Source organism: Pseudonaja textilis, chromosome 1 (assembly GCF_049901715.1).
Source record: "Pseudonaja textilis isolate UNSWEBS1 chromosome 1, rPseTex1.2, whole genome shotgun sequence".
NCBI classification, from domain to species: domain Eukaryota; kingdom Metazoa; phylum Chordata; class Lepidosauria; order Squamata; family Elapidae; genus Pseudonaja; species Pseudonaja textilis.
This window is the reverse complement of record NC_141990.1, coordinates 285,713,049-285,736,365: the sequence shown is the minus strand read 5'-3', so window position 1 is coordinate 285,736,365 and position 23,317 is coordinate 285,713,049. Positions and strand designations below refer to the sequence as shown.

Genomic DNA, 23,317 nt, shown 5'->3' with positions numbered 1-23,317 from the left:
CACTGCATTAACCTCCTTCAGTGCTATGTTCTCAGAGGTGTAGCTCAGAGGAACTGATGCCGCCCGCACTCTTGTACGTAGCTTCCTACACCAAAAATATTGACATGTCATAGGGGAAACACCCTTGACTTAGCCTACAGAATTATTCCCTCATATTGTTTTTTTTACAAGGCAAGTGTCAAGTCACATCACATTCCTTACTTGTCTGTCAAACATTTTTTCCTAGCTTATAGAATCTACTATTCAGGTAGTTCTCAATTAAGAGCGGCAATTATGACTGGAATGAAACAATGTGGTCATAAAGCCTGATAGCACTGTTTAGAAATGGCAGTTCCGGTAGTTCTGATTGGCATAATTAAATGAATGCCTCAATATCAAATGTGACATCATGTGGCCACTATTTGTGACCACCTGCCTGCTTCCCCACTGATTTTGCTTGTCAGAAACCAGCAGTGAAGATCACAAATAACAACCATGTGAAGGTGGGAGTCTGCAACAACATAACTGCAAAATGGTCACCAGGTGTCCAATCACAATCACAGGATTGCAGAATTGCTGTGATGGCCAGAACTTTGAGGACCAATTATAAGTACCACTCATTCAGCTCCCTTATAACTTTCAATGGTCACTGAACAAGTAATCATTAAGTGAAGACCACCTGTATGCTCCTGCTAATGAACCTTACAGGAACGTGAATAGTCCAAAGTTTCAAAAGTAATGGACATAATGATATGCATGCTTGGTAACACTTCTTTTCATAATTCGTATGTAGACCATGTTTTGGAACTAGAAACCAAATAATTATGTTGGTTCGTTTTGTTTTGTTTTAATTATTAGAAGAAAAGGACTCTGAGTATCAGCAGAGTCTGGATTTGTCAACCTCTGCAAATGGTAGGAAAAGCTAGGATTGACCTCTTAGTGAGAAGTTGATCAGTAGAACAAGGCAGGAACATTTAAAGTGACTGCTTAGGTAGCTGTAAAATGCCAGATCAAAGGCTCAACTTGGCCACTTTAAGAAACTCTCCATGTGGTTTGAACGTGCAAATGCACACAGAGATTGGCAGAATGGCTCCAAGCCTTTTAAGCTCTTTTTTCTATTCTGGAAAGCACCGGGCTTAGAAATGGTGGTGTACATGTAAATAATTAAGAAAAGGGTTAAGAAAAAGGTCTGGAATATTTCCAAGACATTTTCTCCGATGTCTTATCATTAAGGTAAAGATAAAGGTTCCCCTCACACATATGTGCTAGTCTTTCCTGACCCTAGGGGACAGTGCTCATCTCCATTTTAAAGCGGAAGAGCCAGCGCTGTCCGAAGACGTCTCCGTGGTCATGTGACCGGCATGACTAAACACCAAAGGCACACAGAATGCTGTTACCTTCCCATCAAAGTGGTCCCTATTTTTCTACTTGCATTTTTTTACATGCTTTCAAACTGCTAGATTGGCAGAAGCTGGGACAAGTAATGGGAACTCACCACATTACACGGCACTAGGGATTCAAACCGCTGAATTGCCAACCTTTTGATCGACAAGTTCAGCGTCTTAGCCACTGAGCCACCACATCCCTTGTCCTATCACTACAATCCAAGAAAACTACACACTACATTAACTGCATTACATTAGTAATTACATTATGAACTGCTTTTCCACATTCTTCATATAGGCTTTATTCGTTTTAATAGATGTTTCCACATTCTTTTACATTGCAGAATATCACATTCTTTTTGTCCTCATAATGAGGTAAAAAAAACTTCTCAACAAAAGCATTTTATATTCTTCATCTATACCTTTATTAATCAAATTCCTGGAGTGAATGTTGGTATTCATTTAAATAGAAATCTCCCCCGCTTCACCCTGCTTTAGATTTTCCAATCCCTCTAATTACAGGCTGAGACTTAAGAGAAACATTGGTGGCACCAATGTAAAAACCTAGCTGAAACATAAAATCACAGTGAAGAAACAAAGAACTGCATAAATCTCCACTGAAATTCCACTTTTTCCAGCATATCTGCTTTGATTCTGGATCTTGTCAGTAAACCCATATATTTTTGCATTGCAGTTTAAGAACCAGTATCTGATACTATGCCATCTTTTGTGCATCCAAAAAGTAGCTTGGGACTAACTGGCTTCATTTTGCAGGACTATAAGTTCTGGATTCTACCACCACTATGGAATAGGGTCCATGGGGTCCTTTGGCTCCTGCTAGAAACTGAGGTGAAGAAGGCCTCCTTCAGCCTTCTTATAGCTTCCAGCTGTCAACTTGAAGGAGGTGAGCAAGGAAGATTTATGGCCATGGTTCTTGAGCAATACGTGAGCAGTTTATCACACTGAACCATGGCACCTTTTCCTTCCTATGTTGAGTGTATTTTATTGGTGTTGAGCAAGAAGAGGCTGGAGCAGAAGGAGACTGGAGAAAAGCCACTCAGGTGAAAAATGAACCAAGTCAAACAGGATTGAGCAAGAGAGACGTGTAGAGGAAGGGGGTGGAAAGGGCCAGAATATAAAACACAAGATAAATGTCTTTACTGGCGGCAAGGATAGGGAGAGTTGGATGGGCAGACAAGACGGAAAACAGAGATGTGGCCTGTGATGGGATCCACTAATGGAAAAAAGAAATCCTTACTTAACAAAGCCAGAAGTGGTGGGGGAGCCATGGCAGACTAGAGCCACGCAGAAAACCCATGTTGCAGACTAGCCTGGTGGGAGCTTACGCAAAATCTCTCATCATGCCCCATTCCCCGTGGGAGGTGCTCCCCCTATCATCAAGGAGGGTGGGAGAACAGAAGGTCTTTTTAAAATCTCACATGCCTCCCATCTCCCAAATGCGGAAACTTCCAAGGCAGAAAGGAGGAAGGGAGGAAAACAACAAATAAACTGCCTTTATTGGCAAGGCAGATTCTGAGATTTTCTGTTAGGAACAAGAAAGGAAAGAGGGAGGGAGGGAGAAACGGAGGCTGCTTTGTGCTGGCAACAAGCCACTGAAGGTGCATTTTTAATTAAATTTATACAAAATGTGTCAGTTTTATCTCTGTATTTCAAACCTGACTCTTTTCTATCAAAGTAAAGTATTGATCTTCAGTACCCTGAAGCAACCTGACTGAATTAAACAGAATAAATAGAAGGAGGACTGCAAGGGCTTAGAAACAACTGCAGAGACAGAGAGGCGCATGTTTCATGGCTCTGCAGTCATTTGCTGCAATTAAAAAACAAAACCATTTAGAGGAGCTGTTAACACCTTGAAGTCTGAAAAATTCTCACTTCAAAAAAAAAAAATCCCCCCCAAACAGCTCACAGGCAAAACATTTTAATTGCTATAAAAACTTCTAGCCACAGCCACTTGCTGGTGCATATGCGCACAGCCGAGACAAGCAGGTGGATGAAGCCTAAAACAAGTGAGCTTTGAGATCTGCAGAACCAATGGGAAGCAAAAAGTATTCGTTTTCTGATGCAGTAGAAGAAAAATAATGGGGTCCAAGAAATGATAACCCATGTTCACAAAAGACTTAGTGATCACACTACAATGTGGGAGGTTATCATATGCTTACAACTGAACATGCATGCATTTAGTTCCTAATAATGTCAAAATGCCCCACAATACACACACAAACACATTCCCTAGTACAGAAACCTCAGTGCCAGCCTAGGAATTTACCCAAATCAATGTCCATTCTACACTTGCAGGTGCTTTGCTCAATAGTGTCATTTTCAATATGGCAAATGAATGTATGAATAGCATTGCTGAATGGGGCAAAATATACCTAGGGATCCACTATAATTTGCAAAATGGCTATCCCCTTATATACGCCATAACCCCTTCCCTCGTGTAGAAATTATAGGAATCATAAGAAAGAAAAGCATCTGTTTTAATTTTCAGAGCATTTAAATGCCCTAGAAGAATATCACATTGTATCACATTGGCCTTTTCGTTGTGCTTCCCTACAACAACATATCATACACTTATTGCCACATATGTCAGACAAAAAAAATAAAATGTAAAAGAATGAATAACATCTTTTGGCTATTTTGTAATTTTTGCCTGAATGTAATAAAGATCATGTCCATGTCATGGTTTACTTATAGAGTACAGAATATTCTCAAGATTTCTTAATGCTTTTGGTTGTCCAATTTTTTCTTTATACAATCACAAATTATCATCTCAAAGTCAATTTCTCTTACATATTCACTCTGAACAAAAAAAAAGGCAAGAAAATGGCTGTTTTCTTTTTTATTAGTTTATAATATAAAATTCAAAAACAATAGGAAAAATAGGGGAGGGAAAAGGGAAGAAAAGAGTATAGAAAAGAAGGGAAAAAGAAAGAAAAGGCGTTGACTTCTGACTCCCATTGGTACAGTAAAATAAAATAGTAACATCAAACCTCAACTTTTTACTTTTACATAATAGTGTAAAGTAGCCATTTCTAGGTCACTAAATCTATCTAATTGGTTTTAAAAAATGGCTTAAATTTTTGTCTGCAATTTTTGATGACAGCTAGCTTCAGAAGAGTGGTGCATAATATTATGAAAATGGTAATTTTTAAAGCAATTCTATAAAGAAAAAGGAATGTTTAAAAGAAAATATCTGAAAGAACATTCCTTTGAATTAAGCCATGTTTTCATAGTGACTTTATAAATCATACCAATCGCACACACTTCCATTACGGTGCTCTCTTCTTCCCAGTTTTAGTCTTCTGCTCTACCTAGAGAGAGGCAGTTTGATGTAGTGGTTAAGACCCCAGACTAGAATCTGGGAGGCCATAAGTTTTCCTCCTCTAGGGGTGTCACTTTGGGCTTCTCAATCTCACTCACCCCTCAGTAAGAATCATTAGGAAGCATTTCTGAAAACTGCAGGGACCATCCAAGTACAAGTGGTCCTTGACTTGCAATAGTTCATTTAATGTCCATTCAATGTTACAACAGCACTGAGAAAAGGGACTTATGACCGTTTTCCACATTTACAACCACTGCAGCATCCCTATGGTCACATGATCAAAATTTGGACATACATATAGTATAACTAAAAAGAGAATTTTGCTTTGTTGGAAAGAAATTACTACCCCAGTCTTAAAATACTTGATTTTTAAAAAGTGTGTTCTCTCTTGGCCTTTGAATTGGCTCTTTATCAACACAATAAAAAGAATCGTCAATACAATTTTGTGTAGCCTCTTATTGAGTAGCCATTGCATATCTATAATAATATATAGGTATGTACCTGTATCTGTTTGTGGGTGTAGTTTTCTTTTTTCTTTTCCTATTCATTTTGACTTTGACCCACAGTATGTTTATATTTGTATCCTGCAGATTTCCCCCCTCTGTTATTATACCAATAAAAATAAATAATTCAATTGTTCTTTTGAAACTCATTTAATAAATGCTGTTTTGCATTTTATTCTGTTCATGTATTTTAATTTACACCATATATACATATACATATACATATACATACATACATACATATATATATATATATATATATATATATATATATATATATATATATTCTTAAGTTTTCGTGGTACTTACATGTATGGCATTCAGCTTTGTTCGGTATTTTCCTACATCATTGTAGTTGTGCTTTTAAAGTTAGCAACGTTTGCAGAATCTCATCTGCCATCATCAGGCTTCTGTATTGTGTTCATCTGTGAGTCACCAATGAACACAATACAGAAGCCTGATGATGGCAGATGAGATTCTGCCGAAACGTTGCTACAACTTTAAAAGCACAACTACAATGACGTGGGAAAATACCCGAACAAAGCTGAATAACATACATACATGCATACATACATACACACACACACACACACACACATATACATATATATGGTGTATCTGATGAAAGAGTGAGACTATGGCTACTAGAAAAAATGCACAGTAATTACATATTAGAAAAGCTCCCCTTATTTGTGTGCAAGCTGTAAATGGCATTGATAGAGGACCCTAATATCATATAGGTAGCAATGATTGCACGAAGGATTTTCCCATGAATATGGCTAACCACACACAAGAGGTAGAGAAGAGAAGAGAATACTTTATTGGCCAAGTGTGATTGGCCACACAAGGAATTTGTCTTGGTGTAAATACTCTCAGTATACATAAAAGAAAGATACATTCATCAGGAGTTGAGAATCATAAGGTACAACACTTAATGATAGACATAGGGTGCAATAAGCAATCAAATCATATTAGGAAACAGTCAATAAAAATCGTAAGGATACAAGCAACAAAGTTAGTCATACAGTCTGATCCTAGTCAGCAACAACCACATGACTGAAGTTGCCATCTTGACTTTTTTGGCCCCTCTCCAAAATGCCTGGTTCAAATGGCAACTATCAAGATGACCTCTACTGTCAGGCTGCGGAAGATTATCTAACCTACCTACAGCCTGCCGATCATTTCCTATCTATCAGGAGAAGCCATCAGCTTTTCCTTCACACAAGAAAGAGGGCAGGGCAGACTAGATTTCTTTTAATTAAAAGAAAAAGGATCAGATTCATTTCAGATAAGGAGCAGGATTAAAACAAGAGGAAAAGGATTGACAAGAGGCAGCTGTCAGCACTCTAACCAATCCAGAGTGATAATTAATAATGATAAGCAGAATAATAAAGGGATAATTAAGTGGTCTTGAAAATGACAGGAGATGGGCCTTGATAAAGGTCATTCAAAAGCCTGATAGGGAAAACGTGGGGCAAAAAGGGGGGAAGGTAAATGGAGATTTGAAAGGAGAGAAGGAATTGTGTTGGTTGATTCGATTTGTCATTGTTATCAAAATAAGCCTTGCTTCTGAAATGATAGCAACATTTTTGCAAAAATTCTTTCTCTTGGGGCTGCTATTAAAGGCATAGGAGCAGTGCCAACTCACAGATGCTATTTGCAGTCCCCAAACAATTGAGCTTCAGAGTTCTCACTTACAAACTTTGGGGATAGTTTGTAATGTTTTAATGTATGGTAGACAATTCCTTGATGCCACACAACTCCATAGATTATATTAATGCAGACAAAGCTGCAAGCAGAAACCGCAAGCCCATATATTTGCAGCTAATTAATCAAGTAGGATGACAGAACCAAATTCCACAGTCTATAAGTGGCAACATACCTTGGCTCTTTGGCAAATTTCCTGCACAATGTAATCATGAGCAAAAATATTTAAGAGTTGAAAACCTCAAATCACTCACCAACTCTTAGTTTCAAGGCTGTTGTGTGAAGATCAGAGTTGGTGAAGAATTCATTTATATTTTCCTTCTTGGTATTCTGAAGGGATACCCAATAACAAACTCAGGACTGGTGCTTCATGAGCTTTGTTTATTCCTTAAACCTCTATAGTTTAACCTTTCCCAGCCACGTGTAGGAATTCAACTCCCAGAATTCTCAGTATAATTTCCTATGGGATTCTGGGAAGGTGTCCCAATTCAGAAGACGGAGTCCCTCCTAATCTGGGTTGGGGGAAACAATATTTACCAAGTACAAGATCCTGTGACTTTCCTAATACTTCAAGAAACACTTGTGTAGTATATAAAACCAATCCAACAGCCAGTTCTTTTCCTAACTCATACATGGTGCTCCAGGGCATTTTAGATGCAGTGGGCATCACACCTGCTCTCCTGCCCAGCCAATGGAAACAGGCTCTTTGCCAAGCCAGAGAAGAATAAAGGAAGGCAAAAGTTTGCCTCTTACTCTTTTGCCCTATGATCCTGCCATTGCAGGCCACAGCAACAGATGCTGAGAGCATATGCCATGAATTAATTCTGTTTTCCCTGAAACCCTCCAGCTTGAGAAATTGGCATAGTCTTTCCAAGTTATTAACATAGTAGCTCCACTGATCTCTAATCTCTTTGTCTCATTTAATAAAGTGGCCTTTTCTGGGGCTTGCAGGTGGCAAGAGACTTTATTATGAGAGTTGTTTAGAAAATCTCCCTGATGTTTTTACCTTTAATTAGCAGATTTCTTAGAGATTGATTGCTGTAATGCATTAAGTAGCATGCACCGCATTCTCTCCATGTATTTGCCATCTAGATTTAAAAGGACAATTTTAATACAGAAAATTATGAACAATATATTATAGAATTGTGTATAAAGAGAATCGTTTCAAAAAATCTTCAACGCAACCCAGAAAAATGACACAAAAAAATGTGCTCTCTAGTTGTCAACAGATGCAATTAGTTTCGAGAAATCCCTTAGAAATCAATGTTTGTTGTGCAACTCTTTCTCTCCTGTGACACCTGGATACATTCCAGCACACAGCTGAGAACTTATTTATTTTCATTGTTTTCATTTGATTATATAACAATCATGCACAGCTCATTCTGGAACATCAAATTATTTGAAAGAGGTAGTAATCAGTCCTAGCCACCTTCTAAAAGATATAAATGCAGGTAAAAGTAGGACTTAAGTCACAAAGAGAGATAAATTGGATAAATCAACTCTTTGTTCCTACTGATTTGCATAATTTGCTTAACTGAAATTATGAACGTTGAACTCTCATTTTATATATTGTTTACTGAAGTAATTGCTTATAATTGACATGGAGGCAAAACTATAATTTTTTTTGAATAAATAAGGCTGGCTTTCTTGCACCAAATCAAAACCATTTATCTAACTTGGGTTGGCAACTGACAGCCTCCAAGCTTCTTGTACTCAAGTCTTTTATTGTGCTCTACCAAATCTCCCCTACCAAAATGTCAGTTTTCAGTAGGAGCTTTTTCTGGGGTGGGGAGTGATTGCTGGCCATGAATAATCTATCCCAACGCACAGTGGTGCTTCAGAGTTTCAGGAAGTTTTGCCAACTTTGCTATGCTGAATTTGGGGCTACAGTACTTATAGAGCGATGTTTAACTCTGAACAAAACATTAAGCATTTATGGCTTGGGATGGTAGAATGGTAAAAAAAAGATATGTTCCTCTGTCTGTCAAACAAAAGATAAGTATACTCCTAGTCCCTTCCCTTAAACATTGTCACCTTGTAGTTAGGCAGTGTGTCTTTTCTGTGGTAACGCCTGCCCTATGGAACACTCCTTATCTCTGAAATTTGGCAGGTCTCTACCCTCCCAGCCTTCTGCACTGAAAACGTGGCTTCCCTGCATCCAAGCACTGGGTAGGATGGGGTACCTGCATAGCAGAAGCTTGATTTGGTGTCAGATCTTGAATATTCTGGGTTTCCCCAGTATTTCTTCTCCTTTCGTACTTATCAGTTCAATTCTCTTAAGGAAGTCACGTCTTCAGAATAGCTCCATGGTATCTTTTCATTCCATTTGGAAACATCCATACACTTAGAACAAAATAATTCTAAACCCAGAAAGCTGAGTATCAAAACTGAACACTGTAGAACCACTGTTCTTTTACACATGGAATTACTGTTTTCTCCTAAGTTTTATTTCAGTGGTATAATTTTGTCAGAGGAAGTCCTTTGGTGCTACTATTGTTGCAGTAACATTAAGAAAAATCCTTGCTGATTTGCTGCAAATTACAAAGGCTCTTATTAAGAGTCTCGGATATATTTGCTCCATCATGCTCTTTCTTCTTTTCGCTGTTGCAGCTGATTGAAATAAAGTGAGAAAGTTTAACAGAGTGACAAAATCAAGTCAAAGGAAATTGTTGAATTCAATAGATGAATGCAACTGAAAAATATGCTACACGTATCATTTGTGAAGATCCTATTTAGGAATTTCTGTTTTCCTGTTTGTTCCTTGGCTCAAGCCTATGTCCTTGAAACAATGTCTAAGAAATTGAGTGAAATAGTTCCTTTTCCTGATTCAATTTCAATTGCCCAGGTATCAAGAGATCTTTTATTTTCAGACTGAAAGGAAATACATATGTGCGTCAGAAGGGAAAATCTGTGTAGCTGGAAATTTAGGCCATGTAGTCTAAGGAGATTTAGGGTCCACTGCATCAACCCAGCCCAGAGGCAAGATCCCGTCAGGTTTTGGAGCAAACAACAGCAAGACAAAAACACAGGATGCAACTAGAGAAAAGAACGGGTCCAAATTTGACCCTAACATCAAAGACAGAAAGCATCCTTCCCTTCTAAGTCCCACAGCTTGCAATTAAAAATTGAAATACTGTGCACATTTTCTTTCTGTGTTTTCAGGTACTATTGCCTGCTAAATTTAAGCTCATAGGTCAAATTATGTTTCAATGAATCCCTACATGAACAGAAAAAAATACAAACTGCATAGGGTACAAAATTAAATACAACTTTCCGCAAATTTTAAAACACATAAATTCAAAGTTTAAAAAATAGTTAATATTGCAAGTGCAAAATTTAAGACACCCATTTTGGAAGTGCTTTGGACTGAAGAAATAAATATTGAACTGTTTGCCAAGAGATACTTGAAAGAAAATGGCAAAGCTTTTGAAGAGCACCTTAACAACAGTTAAGTGATAATTCCCCATACCGGTTCCCAATTCCCAGACTGTACACTGATGGGGGTGATGCTTCTATGCAGAGATTTCATGCATGCAAGGAGATATATGAATATTTCTGAGAGGAATTCTGCATTATTTCTGAGTGGAATTCTGCAAATGGAGCTGCGAGTATGAGCGCCTGCTGCTGTGCAAATGGAGCTTCAAGAGCAAGTGCCTGCCACTCTCACAAATGGGAGCTCTGAGCGCAATTGCATGTACCTGACGCTCGGGCAAATGGAGCTGTGCGCGCCAGCACCCACCACTCACACAAATGTGCGCTCATGGGTTCCGAACAGGCTGTGGCCCAGGGGTTGAGGACCTCTGGTGTACGGTTTCCTGTTTGAGCAGATTAGAGTAGAAGACTTCCGAGGTCCCTTCCAACTCAGTTATTCTGTTAAAAATCAAATGTAAATAAGTGTATGTCAAGTATGCAATCCAATGGTGTTGCTTTGCATTGGAGGGTGACTTTTTTTTTTTCAAATGTACATGTTTGTGTGCATGGTTGCCTATGCAGGTATTGGTTCTATCCTCCATGACAGTCACAGTTTCTCATGTGGCCTCTTGGCAAAATTAACTGCCCAGCCCTGTTCTAAAGGAACCAGAAAACCTGGAAAAAAGCCTTAACCACTTTGGCAACTTGAAACAAGGGGATAGTTTTGCACATTCAAACAAATCTCTTTGAAAAGATATGTTCATCCCTGCTGCTTTCCCTACTGTTTGGCTCAGTAGTTCCTAATATTCTGTTCCGGTTTTGGAGGGGAGTTAGACTAGTCCAATTCACAATGAAAAAAGTTTTTAATTTTCCTTCCTTTTACATCTGCAATATGCTGCTTATGCACAAACATGGGTTTTGTTGTTGTTGATAGCTCCATTTCACTGCCCACTACACTGCTAAGTGTACTATTAGCTTGGGTGATCAGCATAGATAAATTCACAAATTATGATCTTGGGAAAGCAGTCAACCTCCAGCATATTTTAGAACAGGAAACTGGTACACCCAGTTCACTTCCAAATTCAAAAAGCTCATGTGATGTATGATGCACTTGGTTGCTTTTTGTCTGTGTAGCCTCTTCTTTACACATTTATTATTCATGTACATTTAAACAAATTTGAATATATGTTAGAGTCACCACTTAAGTGAGGAAAGGTAATAAATTAATTTAATATTCCGGACTTGTCTATCTATAATAGCTCTGAGGATAAAGCATAATATTATGCAATGAGGCATACATGTATCTAAGAAAAAAAACATCTTAAAATAGGCATGTAAGTACTTGGAAAAACATTACCTACTGAAGAGAATTGAAAGTATTGCCCAGTTAATAAAAAGTATAACCAATTAACTTGAATATCAATACAAAACTTCTTTTAAATACTGTTAGATACGGTTCTAAAATAGCTATTATTATATAGTGTAGACAAAAATAATTTCTCGAATAAGAATCATACTAAAAAGGAATGTCTGTACAACTGTGCAATCCATCAAAATTCAAGCATTCTTGTTCATAAGGTTCTCTTCTTTTTCTGATTGCCCAGAGTCCCATTCACTTAGAAGTTCAGAGGCAACCTCTGTGTAGAGATGGTTCCAGTCCCAGATGGCATCATCCTGTCAAAGAACAATAACAAATGTAAAACATGTACCAATAGCGGCAACATATTTGTAAATAAGATGACACAGTTCAAATGGGAGGAAATGCATTACAGCAAGGACCCAATCCCTAAGTGCTATTAATGGTATTAATGGTAGAGAGGAAAGTTAATATCTCTCAATTCTACCCTCTGGGATACTGTGTGATGCAGCAGGCTAGGGCCAGAAGGTGCATAAGTGGTGCCTATGGTCTATGAGAATTAATCTCATTGACCTGAAGCTCCAACCAATAGTGTTCTAATTTTGAATATTTGCTTTGGTGTTTAGATGGCCATAATAATGGAGCAATACTGTCACCCAATTGCATAATAATTTGTTTTTCTGAGCTAACCGTGATAATTACTGATGTGTCAATGCAATATTCTGTATTTCTTATCTTGATGGATTTCAGGCCCTGTATTAGGCAGAAGGAAGGAAGAACAGGAGGAAAAGCCACTACTGGTCAATATAAGAAATATGAGTCAGAGCCAGAACTGTAATCTGAATAAACACTTCAGATAAGACCTTCCTTAAAGAGGGAAAACATTCAGACTTGCAAGATTCTGTTTATTATATTTTTAAAATAAAAGTAATATTAGCCTGCATGACTTTGGTTCCGCATGAGTTTGGTTCCCTAGTCTGGTCTACCTTGAAAGCCTGACATTAATCTTGCATCACTTCATCCCCCTCTTACACATGATAAAGTTGATCTCCTGTTCAACTGATAGTGATCTGAAAGTAAGCTTTCCAATGTCACAAAAATCACTCCCTGGTGTGTCTTAGATTGGCATCCAACTCAGAAAACAATTGGATAGTTTTCTGAACATGTTTGCCAATCAGGGGTCCTATTGAATGCCTGGCTACTCTGTTGAACATCATTTGAAACCATTACTAAGCATCCTCTTCTATCTAGCAGAGCTCAACTGGCATCAGAGAGCTGAGAACAAGGAAGCAATTTACTACTAGAGTGATGCAATATGAATGGAGGAATACCTGGGTTGAATCAGACCAAATAAATTGGGAATAAATTGGGGCTCTTTCAGGCACAGTTGTATTCCTACTTCATGGAACTGGGTGCAGTGAAAAGGGATCACTTCTTTCATTCCATTTCATTTGCACAAAAAAGTCCAACAATGTGGCATCCCCTTCATCAAAATGCTAGGGGAAGGAGAATTGGAACAGTTGGGAATTTGTTGTGAGAATATTCTGTCATTCTTTGGATAGTTGATTAATCTCATCTCTGTTTGGACTTCAGTCTTACGCGGGTACTTCCTGCTTGCTTGATATGATAGTCCCAACCCCCACCCCCCCAACAACAACAACAAAAGCCATAGAAGCATTAAAAGGTTGTCCAGACATAGTGACAAATCCATGCTGTGATTCTAGTAAGGCAAATTCCTAAGGAAACTGAGAAGAACTGAAACAGTGGGGTGAAACAAACATTCTTAAATCGATGCTAATTTTAAGAACGGGCCTAGCAAAAAATATTCAGAACCAAACTCACCTCTCGTACTTCTTGTTCTGGTGCTAAGACTTTACTGAGCAATTTGAGATCAATCTCTCCATCCTATGAAAACAAATTAAAATCATATTTGCTCGAAGAACAAGTAGTAGCAAGATATGCATTTTATCCACAATAGCAAGACAGTCCCATTCCTTCTCTGAAAATCACATACACCCAGCATTGGAGCAAAGCAGACCAAACGCACTAACATCTCCTCCAGAAAATCCTTTCAAAAGCAATCACAACATACAAACATTTGGAGAATTCCTTTTTTCTTGGGTGGGGCTCTCTGATGGGTACACTAATTTCCAAAACTCAGTGTCTAGTCTTGTCTCCCAAATATAAACTAATAATAAATTAAGCCTTGAAAGACATTCGGCCAAATTAATTATATGATTATAGAATGTTCAAAGATGATTAAAAGGAACTTCAAAAATGTTACATATACAATAAGAAAATAAACTGACTAGATATTTATTTAGGCTTCCAAGACCAAGGGCTCTATTAAAACAACAGTTAAAATATACATATATTACATTAGAATAAAAAGGGACATTAGAATGTAATAAATGTCTATTTTACTACCAACCAAAAAGTCTTGCTACTCCCTTCTTTCTGGAAGAAATATAAATAAATCTCAGTTTCCAACTGACAGCACTTACCAAGGTTTGGAATGCAGCATACTTCATGAGATCATTGTCCAAGTCACGGTAGGTCAGCACTCTATTCACCTGAACACTGGGGTTGGGGTTAGAGCAGAAATGAAATTAGCACTCTCCATCCTTCACTAGAAAGTATAAAATACAGAGCTGATCCTAATAAAGAAGTCTTTCCTTATTAACTTTACTCAGCAGCAACAGCAGCTACTTCCTCCCTTCAGAAGAGCTCATTTGCCATTGTTATAACACGTGGCGCAACTATCAGTCATGTCGGGCAGAAGTTTATCTCAGCAGGGCAAATAACTGGTAGAACTAATTCTGGGGTTACTCTACCTAGGGGGGGCTGCCACTTGCATGGCGAAGTCCTCCTCTTGTACTTCCTCCAAGTCAGGGATAACTGGGATATCTGCAAGAAGATAAAAGATGAGTAAGAAAGAATTACTACAGATTTGCAAAGTTTATTTTGGGAGATGGACCATGGTTCATTGATAGAACATAGGTTTGCAGACAGAAGGCCCCTTGTTCAATACTTGACGTCTCAAGTGAAAAACATCAGGTGATGGTGAAAGTCTCTGCTTGGAAGAGATTCTATCAACTGGAGCATACTATTCTGGATCAGATGGACAAATCATTTACCTTAAGGCAAGTACAGCACACATATTTGTAGAAATCTTGTTATGCACAAAAAAATAACTTAAAACTGGTATATGAAATCTGCAGATACTGTATTGCTGTATTACAATTCCAAATATCTTTCATCATAGCCATGATAGCTGCTGACATTAGGACATAAGTTATCAACATCTTTAGGGACACACAATCTCTACCCCTGTCCTAACAATAGTCCTAATCTATGTAACAATTAATATCCTCCTCCCCCTTTTTATTTTTTAACTGTTTAAGCAGACAAATAGTTTAAGCTATCTAAGAAAATTAAGTATATTCTAGCATCAGGCTAGAAACCAGAAGTTCTACTCCTGCCTTACGCATGAAAGTCAACTGAGTAACCTTGAGCCAGTGATTCTCTTTCAGTTCCACCTCACAGGATTGATATTGTGGGGGAAATAGGAGGAAGGAGTATAATATATGTTTGTTGCCTTGAGTATTTTTAAAAATAATAAAGGTATGATAAAAAAATTTAAATAAATAAATATTCTAACAGATAAAAGCAAAAGAAAAATAGTTGGATGTTTGAATGGAACAATCATCTTTATTTATCTTGTATAAAGACATGTACACATGTTGTACTGACAATAAAACTAATAATGATGATGATGATGATACTACTACTACTACTACTACTACTACTACTACTAATAATAATAATAATAATAATAATAATAATAATAATAATAATAATGTATTCATAGTAACATAGGCTCCATTACCTTCTAGTGCAATGAAATCTTCCTCAATCACAATGTGCCTATTTTCAATAAGCTCTTAAATAATTTGGTGTTCCAATTAGATGTTAGTTAGATGGCTAGGGAACGGGCAGGCTCAGCTGAAGTTTTGATTGTTAATTTTAAAAATATTTTCAACATGTACATTCCTGCAGATTGCTTTGTGGGTGGCCTACCAGTGTGATTAATAAATAACGAATAAATCATTTACACACTATCTTAACTAAGGATGGTATCTTAGGATTGCAAAGCCTATCTCAATTTTTTTCTGTAACTGCTTTTGCGCCAAGCCATTTTGTTGTTTAAGTGCTGCCTTGTCTGAAATTAACATTCAAGAGCAGGAAAAGTGCCCGTCCTATGAAGTCTAGTACCCATGTCCAGGTCTTTTTCAAACGGCCCCTCCCCCACAGTTCCAAATGCACCAGCCACACCTCCTCCTTCACATTTCTTCTCCTCCTCCTCCTCTGCAGATTCCTCTGACCTTGATGGAAGCAGGACTGGTCCATCTGCAGTAGGGCAAGGGTTAGCATGGACTTTTGACAAGGGTAGTGTTTGGAGCAACCCACACAGTGGGAATTCTCTCTAATTGGATGCCTGCTAAAGGTGCTGAATGAAAGAGAGACTGAAAATAAAGCCAAACCAAAGCAAGAGACAGTGACAGCTTGGGCAGTCTCAGAAGAGTTATGCCTTCCAGCTCCTCAACTATCCAAGGACTTGCTGCCTAAAGCAAAGTGGATTTTAGCTCATAGCTAAATTAATATAAAAGAAATGGGGCTGTTGAAATTCCTTCTTTAGCAAATCTCTGCCATGATGATAAAGTATGTGCAGTAACAGAACTGAAGTTTTAGAAGACTGCATTTTGCCCACAAATGCAACTATTACAGCCTCCAGCTGCATGTAGACCAACAGGTTGAGTACATTCTACAATGACTCCCTGCCTTTCCACAGCCTTCCCTTGCCTCCTACTCCCACCTTCCACTGTATTTTTAACTGCACTCTACAATACTTCATGTTACATCACTTTCTTTCTCTGTCATTTCTATCCTGCATTTCTGTTCCTTTGTAACTTCCTAATAACATTCAGCAACAGGAAAAAAATTGATATGACAGCACAGTATCGAAAGAGCTACATTTTCTGAGTAATACATTTCATTAAAAGGCACAAGCTTTCATGAACTATAGCTCACTCTACCAGATAGCACAGAATGGCTAACATGAAGTAGGATTTAAACTGAGATGGGAAGAAAAGTGAGGGAAGACAGGATAGTAATGCAATATAGATTAATATACATGTGTGGCAGATTGCAAGTATCATATCAAATACTAAGTTTAATGTGTTAAAATCCCAGTGTGTTTGTTAACACCTTCTCAGATAGTATGGACCCTTTTGAGGCACACTATGAGAATCCACCACTCTCTTATTCAATTGTGCTGAAGATGTTTATTTGTTCCAGAATTTTGAAATTTGCAATGGAGTGTCCTGAAGGATTAAAATATTCCACTTTTACTTTGTCCTTTTTATGAGTTCTGATATCAAACTTGTGTCCATTAATTATTTTGTGCAAACTGTGGCCTGCCTGTCCTACATAGACCCCGGAGGGGCATTTCTAGCAGAAAATGGGATAGATCAATTAGAGAAACAGCATGTGAAGACATATCTTGTGTGCAAAATTGTTGGGACTTGCAATGGTACTGTTGGTACAAACGGTACAAAAAGATGGTGCTAGTAATAGACATCTGTTTTGCTGCAAGCTCTAATTCCCATGTTACCATTATTTTCATGTTTCTTCACACTGTCTGGGAGAATCCACTTCATGTAAGATGATTGAATGTATGCAAGTTTGGGGCTACCACCCAGGCCCAGTCCTGAGAAAGTACAGTGCTGTTGTTCAATATAAATTGTAAGTTATTAATAACACATTTGAGTGGCTTGAGTTTTGATGTAGGAGACAACTGCTGTTTTACTTTTCTGGTCTGTCTTTTAATAGGTCTTCCCTGAGGATTGATCTGAATTACTGCTCTTCTCTTCTCTATTTTGCAACATCAATCTGTCTCTTCCTGTCTTCTTTTTGTTCCCAAAACTCAGCATAGCTTCCTCTTCCTCAACTGTCTCCTTTTTGCATTTCCTCCTGAAACTAAACCCATTTTAGCTTATTCTCAGTTGCTGTTTTTTCAGCCTTGATCATCAATATTGTTCCTTTGCTTTCTTTCTCTGGCTTGCCCCTTTCCAGCCTTTAAAAAAAACAAAAACTATTTTCAGACCTGAGAACATCTGAATATCCACTCCTCTGTGCTGATTTAGCTCCCTCTACTGGGCTTGGAATGAATTATAAATGGAGAATAAAGTACCATATTTTGCCATAGCACTTTTTTTTCCTAGTGATTTTATTGGATATAATTGGAGAACCTTATTTTATGGACAACGAATTTTAATCAATAGTTATTAATACAATTTATATTTATTCATTTTTGTTACAGCTCTGCCTTTGGGGATTGTGTCCTCTAATAGGCATAAATACATATAAGCACGTGCACAGCACATGTACTATATACATTTTTATGAGGAAGAAAATCTCCAGGATAGTTTTACCTGGGAGGACAAGATGGGTAAACTAGTTATGATAAAAAAAATATATTACCTGTCTATATTTTCTTTTTGAGGAAAGACTCTTAACTTCAGGGTCATCTTCTTTTGGGTTGATACAGTACATTCTAGTTTTTACAACTTAATGTGTATGTGTATGTGTGTGTTGGAGAATAGTAAATAAATTATTAAAAGAAAATGATTTATTTAATATAGTATGATTCTATCAGTATATGTATGTTTGGACATATGAGTGCATGAGTACAGTTTTTAAATTAGATGTGTGCATTACTTTATAGCTGGGTTTGAGTGTATTATTTATGTTTAATTTTTAATTTTATATGACTATGTCCACCATGACATATACTCTCCAATACCTCTCAAACCGCTATGTGCCCATTAATTAGATGAAAGTTCTCTGTTGTAGCTGAATAAAAATATCAATTAGCAGAAATGGACAACAGCTAAATCATTAGGATTCACCTATCCAATACAGGTAGTCCTCGACTTACAAATCAGTCACTTAGTGACAGTTCAATCTTACAAGGGACCCCTGAACAGGTGCTTAGCATCCAGTTCTGATGATTGCTCTCTCCTGATCATGTGATCACATGTCAGGCAATCACCAACCAGCCCGCATTTACAACCATTTGCAGGATCCATGATGTGCCCGTGATTTATGATGTTTTTGCTGAAAACTAATGTTTACTTCTTGTTTTAGGCAAATCACCACAGAGCAAAAAATGGATTCTCTTAATGACCATGGCAACTGTGGTGTTTCTTATCAACCACAGCAAAAAAGATAAAATCAGTTGGGTGACCTGCTTTATGACCACCATGATTTACAACCATAATGGGCAGGTTCCAGAGATGGGATTCAAATTTTTTAACAACCAGTTCTGCGAGCTTGGTGGGCTTGGCTTGGTGACCATGTGACTGGGTGGGTGTGGCTAAATGGTCATGTGACTGGGTGGGCATGGCCAAATTGACATCACTCATGTCGAGGGACGCTTCTCCTCGCCTGGCCTCTCGTGACTGTGGAGATGCTGCAAAGGTCATAAATGTGAAAAACAGTCATAAGTCACTTTTTTAAGTGCCATTGTAACTTTGAATGGTCACTGAATAACTGTTGTAAGTCAAGGATTACCTGTACAAAAATACAAAAAGCTTCTTTACTTGCAAAAAGCTGGCCTAAATACCAAACATTAGATTAAAAATACCTACAAGCCGGAGTAACAAATCAGGCAGGCTGCCAGAGCACCTTGAGGAATTAAAATAGTTAAAATGCAGTGATAACTATCAGCAGCCAACTCCTGTTCATAAAGTGAAACCCTTAAGCAGAGAGGTCATTTAAGCTCTCCAGAAAGAGCACACCCAGGAAAAGCAATCCTTAGATTCATTTGCACCACTTAAAGATGGTGCAAATCACTCACCTCACAAAATATCATCCAGATTTAAGGAAAGATCACATGCCCCCCAGAAAGGAAGTAAAAAAAATCAATGCCAAGCTTGCATCCTGCCTCTTGGAAGTACACCCCAAAAGGACAGTGCCAGGAACCACTAAAGCAATGAAGGAAGACCCCCGATAGAAAAAGAAACCATGAGGCAGGAAAAAATTCAAACGCAATACAAATAATTAAATCACAACAGTAGCTGTTGCTTGTTAAACCAATTACCAGAACAAATAGACACAGGAACTGGCCAGATTTCTCAACCCAGTTTCTTTTCAGGAACAGAGATTAAGCTTTTTCCTTCCAAACAAAGCTGAATAGAGAAAATTATTCCATCAATAAACACAGGATTAAATGTCACCAAGCATAGAATTAAACTTCACCAAAAACCAGTTTTAAACCAAAACTCAGAAAGAATATGTAATCTCAGGTCTGAATGTTAATCTTTCTAGCTAGCCAAGAAGTCTTGCTGAATGTCACGCATTTTGGTTCCTTGTCATTAAAAGTTCTGCTTCATTATTCAATTATTTCTTCAAAGTGCTAACTCCAACAGGGGAGTATTTCCTCCCAACAGCAGTGTAAAAAACTTAAAATAACCCTTCCCCTTTAAGAGTGTACCAGCAAAGAAAAAAAAACCTCTGGAGACAGGAAGTCTAAGCATACTCCCAAGAATAATAATAATAAGGGTTAATGGAGAGGCAGTTTCTGTAAGCAGGGCAATAAAGATTATACTAGAAACAACACCAGAATGTTTCCTTCCTGCCTTCCTTACAGGATTAGCCCTGTAAAGTGGAAAAAAACAAAATGAGTTTTCTTCCAACAACCAGTTCTCCGAACTGATTAAAAAATTAAGAACAGGTTCTAGCGAATAGGTGAGAACAGTAGAATCCCACCCCTGGCAGGTTCAATTACAGTTGTCAGCTGAGGACCACCTGTATCCAGGTCTTGAATAAGTCACATACATTGTGTTTAAGACCCAATTCTTTCATAGAGAAACTTGGTTTTTAAATACCTTTAAGACACTTTGGGCTGGATCAGAGCAGCAATGCCTGCACATGCTAAGAGCCAGTAATCAAAACTAAACAACTCAGCAGCTATTAAAAAAAACAGACAAAATTCACAGATCAAAGGGCAACTTCTAATTTAAGTAATGAATTGAGGTCAATTCATTCAACTCATTTAATGCTGCAAGGCCTATTGTGAGCACTGAATACAATGATGGCTATTCAACTGCTTCACCACAGGACAGAGACTGCCAGCCAGTCAAGGCTGAACTGAATTTATCATGTACTGGTTATTCTAAAAGCAGGATGGTTATTCTAAACTAGTGGAATGAGTCCTCTACAACAAACCAAAACTCACAAAACATGAAATTAAAAAAAATCAAAATTAAAAAAAATCATGTTTACCTACAAAATATTGTTTAACAGCTCAGTATTATTATTTGGTGACTTTTACAATTTTTTGAAGTTAACCATATTCTTTAGTTAAAAAATATTGAAATATACACTATGATTAGTCCTAAAATTAATTAATAAACCTAATGTGTTTATTTTTCTTAGGAGACTTTACCCTGATATCAGTTGAGAATGCATAACTGGCTCAAATCATATATTCAAGTAATGCTTAAACATGTTCATCATCTAATTGGAAAGAGTGTTAGACCATAGGATTAAGTCCTGGGCACTGTACTTTCTATTTTTTAAACAAATGACACGGTAGAAGGAATACTTTTCCAAATTGCAGCTGATACAAAAGACAGCTTTTGATAAGACAGCTAATTTAGTCAGAAACAAATTTTTAAATGTTACTAAGAAAGAAATGGGCTAAAAATAATAAAATTAAATTTAGAATAAACAAATGCAAAGTTTACATGGAAAACAACAGTTTAACTTTACTCTTCATTAGGCAAGATCCATTTTAACCTATCTTCCAATAAGGCAGGCAGATTCCAGGTGAATAGAATAGAATAGAGCTGGAAGGGACCTTGGAGGTCTTCTAGTCCGGCCCCTTGCTCAAGCAGGAGAACCTATACGATCTCAGACAAGTGACTGTCCAGGCTCTTCTTAAAAACCTTAACCTTAAAAAATGAGTGGTAGAATAAACACTTTCTAATGATAACTTCAGTTCAAAAGTAAAATCAATTACCAAGAGAACATGTGTTTCATTTTGCTTGATGTGTTCAAGTAGAATTTCTGCACTGAGTAAAAGAAAAGATTTGACTTGCATGGCTTTTACCAACTCTTTGGAAGTCCTTCCACAAATTAACTCATTACAGATTAACTACACGGTTCAGACTGCTGCATGCAGAGAATATAATCAGTACAAGATGCACATGATCAGAAATGCTGATCTAAGGCAAAATGTTAACCTTCATATTTTTATTTAGTTCTCAATAGTATCAATAGCATTTACTTCTGAAACCTTTGCATTCAAATAAATAAATAGGTTTAGACAAGTGACTCTAGAAAGAGGAACAGAAACATCTAATAACTGTATCTCACATATAAGCATCTCAGATTAAGCATCCCGGAACTGTCTAGAGAATTCCTATTGTTAGGCTGACTAAAATATATTAAACAATAACTAAAATAAATATGGAAAAAGGTACTTAGTTGAGCTCCTCTGAAGCAACAGAGTGTCTAGATTTTCCAACTATGGGTTCAAACCCTTCTAAATGAACTGGGTGACACATATTGTTTACAGAATAAGACTGCAAAAGAGGGACTAGAGTTCCTTGGCAAAATATCATTATGATTTATATTACTTTACTGGGAACTCTCTTTGCCTGAAACTTGTTTCATGCCATACAATCTTATGTTAGGAATGGAAGGATAACAGCATGGCTCTCCAAAAACTAAAACTAAGCTCCATCAGTCTTAACAAAGAAAGCCAATGGATTAATACTGTAATATCTACAAAGCTACAGATATCCCAGCCATATTTTAGGATGACAGGACACATCCAACCACCCTATCAGATTAATAATCAAATTTTCATGCTGTACGTTTATGAACTGTATTTATTTATTTATACATAGATTTGCTCATTTTGCTCATTGTTAAAATCAATTCCTAAGCAGCTGTACTCCCACATAACATTCACAATGATGTTGATCTATGAGAAGACAGAAACTAAATTATGTTTATATTTATATAACATTATTTTTCTGCCTTTTTTCTATAACTTCAAATTACAGAATCATTCAATTTTACAAGAGATTGTAGAGCAACATTCAAAGCTAAAAAACTATTCAGTATCTTGCAGTACTTTCCCAAATTTTTCCAATAATCAAAGCCTGCCTCAAATAATTTGAGATAGACTCTGATCCTACTTTATTGACTTGCTGTTTTTAGTAGCCAAATTAGAATTAGAAGTCTCCGAGCAATAATCTAGTTTTTAGCATAACTACAGAATGCAAGATACAGAATGCAAGAATGTAAATGATATTTATGTACAATGTTATGTTTATAATGTTGATGTACAAAACTAGAAAATCAAATAAATCACATAAAATAAAGCTATTTGAAAAGTTAACTAGCCCATTTTGTGCAATGAGAATCTTTAAAACAAAAACTTTCTTTATCTAATTTATATAAAAGAAGTTGATTTTTAAGGCATGGAACTTTAACCACATACAATTCTAATTTCCTTACAACTGCAAAACTTTTTTTTTTTTTTACTAAGCACTGT

The 23,317-nt window shown here is 37.2% G+C and overlaps 1 protein-coding gene across 1 annotated transcript in view; it reads right to left on the bottom strand.

Moving 5' to 3' along the window:
• Positions 1–11,529: 11,529 nt before the first annotated feature.
• IFT43 (intraflagellar transport 43) overlaps positions 11,530–23,317 on the bottom strand; it is a 66,503-nt gene continuing 54,715 nt past the window's right edge. Inside the window, exons 6-9 of the mRNA XM_026712169.2 lie at positions 14,520–14,592; positions 14,190–14,265; positions 13,528–13,590; positions 11,530–12,002 (exon numbers count right to left, since the gene is read on the bottom strand). Coding sequence (XP_026567954.1) covers positions 11,886–12,002; positions 13,528–13,590; positions 14,190–14,265; positions 14,520–14,592 — 329 coding nt within the window. The 3' untranslated portion in view covers positions 11,530–11,885. The remainder of the gene's footprint in view (positions 12,003–13,527; positions 13,591–14,189; positions 14,266–14,519; positions 14,593–23,317) is intronic.